We start from the raw sequence: 4,728 nt of genomic DNA on the forward strand, positions 1-4,728 counted from the left end.
GAGGAGACGCAGAGAGAGAGAGACGAGGGGAGATGGGAGATGAGACCGCGCCGCGTCTCAACGAGGAGACAGAGACGAGAGACACCCCATCGTCGATGCGTGCTCTTACAGCTAGATGTTTCTATCCTGGAAAAGAGAGAGCAAAGAATGGACCTGACGCGCGTATTAGCTTGATGGAAAAGTATTTCTCCGCTCTTCTCCCGACTGACGTTCCCCCGCTCACAAATTTGATAGAGAGAGACACAGAGACAGAGACAGAGAGAGAGAGAGAGAGAGATCTGACCCTAAACAAACCCTAAAAAACTGCTTTGACTATCATCTCTGTGAGTCTGCAGTCTGAACAAGAGAGCCTTCATGCCAGCTAGAGTGAAACACTCAATCTGCAACACCAACACTGAACTCCATTGAGTTTTTGAAGGCTGGGAAAATATTGCAGCTGAAGCAAACACTTGAAAGGTTAGAAAATTCAAAAATTAAAACATTCAAGTAGGCCTACATGAATCCCCTTGTAGTGTGTAGCAACCATACAGGACAACACTGACTAAAACATGTCACATTCTCCTCCACCCAATACCAGCCCTTATGGAAGCCATTAGCTGCCAATAAAATAAAATGATTTGATCAACTTATTACTTACCATTTTCATTTTCCATGTGATAATTACCTAATGTGGGCACAAGATGAGTTTGAATTTTTATAATTTGTAGAAGGATATCGCATAACACTGCCATATGCCCATGGTTGAGTGTATGCTTAGGAGTATACAGAAATCAAATTATTGATCAATGGAGCTTTTATTTTAATTTTGGCAATATTTGCATTCCTAAATATTATAAACATTTTTTTACATGTACATCATTCAAAAACAAAGGAAAGATTAAATGTCAATTTGATTAAATTAATTCATTTTAATAGTGGCAGCCACTGACTTCCATATACCACAGGTTGCCCAATGTGAGCAAGCAGATACAACCGCAACCCTGTTTAACACAACAAAGGGGTGGTCAGCCTTTCACATTAATAATAATAATAATCCTCAAAGTTGCCTTTAATGTATTTCTCAGATCACTACAGACAGAAATGTCATCTGCTCACTGCTGAGGCTTCCAATTTAGAATGTTGTTGCCAGCAAAACTGTTAAACCTGGCTTTACCTTCCCACTGTGTTATCTATAATTAAGCAGAGGCCTGACCTCAAATGGTGTGGAGTGATCCGCACCAGAGCAGCATGGGCCTGTCTGTGTCAGCAAACCAGACTACAGAGAGAAGACTCTGCCTGATGAATCCATTACTCCAGTTTACTTTGCTCATCTTCTGCTATGTACACATGAATTGAAGACAGTAATTGTTAGGATGCCCTCTTCCATTCATCATCTTTAGATTTAATAGCTCTTTAACATGCAAGGAGAAAGAGCCTGGTGAAGAGGAGAGAAAAAAATTTAAATAAAACAAAAGGCTGCTTGATGGATCATTTTAATGGCGAATTTATTGGATGACCCATTCAATACCCCAAATGATTTGAATAATGTCATATTCTCTCAGATTCATATGCAAATAAGCAGGGAAACACAAAAACGAAGTTTGGTGCATCAGCAGCATAGGACTGAACATACCGGTTGTCAGTTAGAGCAGTGTGTGTCATTCAGAGTCAGGAGAAACTACTTCAGAGCAGAGAGAGCAAAGAGAAGAGTAAAACAACTGCTGCTAACTCACCATGGCCCCGAGGCTTGGCCTTTCCCACTTTTTTGCCAAGCAGACATGTTGACACGCTGTTTTCAAACAGTAGGTTGGGTTTACTGTGTCGCACCTTGGACCACGTGGCATAGATATGAATTTTCGACAACTTGTCATTGAGATACCAAAGATGAGCTGAGTCGTGAAAACTCGCAATCTGTGGCATAACAACGCAACCCTCAGGAGTCTCATTAAAAACACTGGAACACCGTCCGCTGCAGGGAGGGATGTTCCTGTTCACTGTCACTATGATGGAAGTATTAAAGTCAAAAGTTCATTAATATCCACACGTCAGTAATGAGTCAAATCACAGGGGCACGTTTTGCCGGATATTATTATCCAGGTGGCTAACGCAGCTGCGTGCACTGGTGCGGCGTTCATGTACACGTGGGAAAAGCGGAAATGTGCCTTCTGCGAAGAAAGATACTTTTTCAAATGTTGAATACTGCTATAAAATACAGTAAAGATCAGCTGTTCAGACATAAATACAATAATAGTGACATTGGGTTTGGATAGATGGATAAAATCTCTCTTTATTCGTCTATAAAAAAGAAACTCACAATCTGTGCCAAATCAACTCAGATTCAATATTGTATGTCTAAATCCTACCATATAAGGCAGTACAAATTTGAGCACCTTGTCATTTTACCAAAGAAAAAAGAGCAGTTGTTTGTTTTCACATTCTGAACTACAGCTAAGTAATGTCAACGCTTCTTCTGTGTTTTAGCTTTCTTGTTTCTTTAAACTCAACACTGCTTGAATCTGCATAAGACAGACATATGCAGTATAAAATAATACAGTTTCTGAACTGGTGTTGGACCACAAGACTATAAATCAACCCATAACCCTGCCCAACAAAGTAGAATGTATGCCCATTAGGTACAAAGTAGGCCAGTGGAAAGTAGGCCAAAGCCCTGGTGGCTAATTTCACTGGGAGAAATGTCTCCATACGTCTGTTTGTGATAGTACTAGCTGCCTCTGGAGTCAGGCATTGAGTGAGAGGGCACCGGGACTTGACCAGAAACATGGACACACGTGTGACCTTCAAGTCTGATTAGTGTTGACAAGCAGCAGGAACGCTTCCCGAGGTGTTCTGGGATCTCAGCATTTTGTCATTTAATTACCATTCCAGTAGAAACCTGTTTGCTGCTGTGTGTGAGCTTCTGCTTGAGGCTTAGTGGAATAGCGCTGGCCGTGGTGCTGAAATGCTCCAACAACCTCAAGCGTGTCTGTTGAGCATGAATTTGCCCTTAAAGGCGCTTTCTTATATTCTTAATTAGGTTTTGAAAAAGTTAGTTTTTTATTTTTATCTTCTTAGCATTACCATTAGTTAGGAATGCACCGATACCACTTTTTTCAAACCGACACGATATCGATACTTGGATCTGAGTACTTGCCGATACTGAGTACCGATGCTGATACTTCTACCACAAAAAAATGCAATGAATTGGAAGACTTCTTCTCTGCTTGTTACAACAATTGATGATGAATTAGATAAAAAAATAAAATATTAATAAAAATGACTATAAAACTAAAATTTCAAGTGAAAAATAAACATTTTCTGTGAAATTATTGCAGTTTCCACATTTTAATCAAACATAATATCAATTAACTATTTGGCACTGTCTCCAGCTTTCAGACTGAAGAAACATTAATGAACCTATTGCATAGTGTCCACATTTGAATCAAACAAAATATCAAACTTCAGTCAGCATGCAATGGTGTGGTCTCTGAACTAAGCTTTTTTTGGGAAAGTGAGAGGCAGGTTCTTTTTGATGAAAAGAATCATCTCTCATAGCTTGTGAGCCTGTTTCTGCTTTCATCTCACAATGTGTGACAATGGAGCTGAACAGCTTTCACTGTCAACACTAGTGCAAGGTGCTGAAAGGTATCTGCCCGCCAGTTTAGCCAGAGTTGTTGAACCGCACTTTATTAACCATCCAGTATTTTACCTCGTCAAAAAGTTTTGGCACCATAACGTCCGTGATGTACGGGCGGCTGGAATCTCATATCGCGGCTCGAGTGTGCTGAGAAGACGGCGTAATTCCTACGTTTCCACAACTGACAGTGGCTGGTCATCCAGAGCAATAAAATGTGTCAGAGCCTCTGTTTATTTTAACTGCCCGTGGATTTTCTCTTGACATTTTTTCTCGCTTTTCCAAAACCCTGAGTGAGTTGGCTGTTGTGGTTTAGCATTTAGCCTTAGTGAACTCGGTGTACTCTGGTTATGATGTGTCCTATGTTTTATCAAATTGCTCGTATTTGAAAACAACGTACTCTCCTTCCCTCCCCTGGACACCTTACTAGTACACAGTTTGCACTCTGGCCTTGCTTTCTTTCATGCGTCGCATATTTTATGATTTGAAGTGAGTCCACACTGCTGACATGCTGTTAGCCTACTGCACCCGCCAGATTTTTTTTTTTTTTTGAAGCCACCAGTCTCACTCGCCTAACCACACTGTTCCTGATTAGCTCGACATCTCCCCTAGCCGCCAATCTAAAAAATACAACAAAAATGACAAGCCACCCTCTGATCTTGGTCTTCATTCAAAGCAATTGCATGTAATAAATTGGTATCGGTTCATGGTATCGATTAACTTTAACGAGTACGAGTATGAGTATATTAGACTAGTATTGGCCCGATACCCGATACCAGTATCGGTATCGGTGCATCCCTAATTTAATCAGTATTTATTACTTTAACAATGAATAAATGTATAATATGACAAACCCACAGTGAATTATTAACCGACTTTGAAGCTCCAGCAAGGCAGTTGACTTTCTCAAATTCTTAAATTTTACCTTGTTGAAATAACTCGCCCTCCCAATGGGTCCAACCTCATCGGTGTAGTTGAGGAAGCCGATGCTGGCCTCAGTCAGGCCATAACCCTCTCTAATCTTGATCCTACCAAAGCGATTGACAAACTCCATCCAAACATCTGACCTGAGACCACTTCCTGCTGCCAGCCGGACTCTGTGAGCTTTCTCCTCTGGA

General features: G+C 40.8%; 1 protein-coding gene across 1 annotated transcript in view; it reads right to left on the bottom strand.

Annotated features, from left to right (window-relative positions):
• plch2a (phospholipase C, eta 2a) overlaps window positions 1-1,997 on the bottom strand; it is a 66,186-nt gene extending 64,189 nt beyond the window's left edge. The window contains exon 1 of the mRNA XM_035657482.1: window positions 1,713-1,997. Coding sequence (XP_035513375.1) covers window positions 1,713-1,899 — 187 coding nt within the window. The 5' untranslated portion in view covers window positions 1,900-1,997. The remainder of the gene's footprint in view (window positions 1-1,712) is intronic.
• Between the last annotated feature and the right edge of the window lie 2,731 nt (window positions 1,998-4,728).

Source organism: Morone saxatilis, unplaced genomic scaffold, assembly GCF_004916995.1.
Source record: "Morone saxatilis isolate NCDOM2014 unplaced genomic scaffold, NCSU_SB_2.0 Contig15, whole genome shotgun sequence".
NCBI classification, from domain to species: Eukaryota; Metazoa; Chordata; class Actinopteri; family Moronidae; genus Morone; species Morone saxatilis.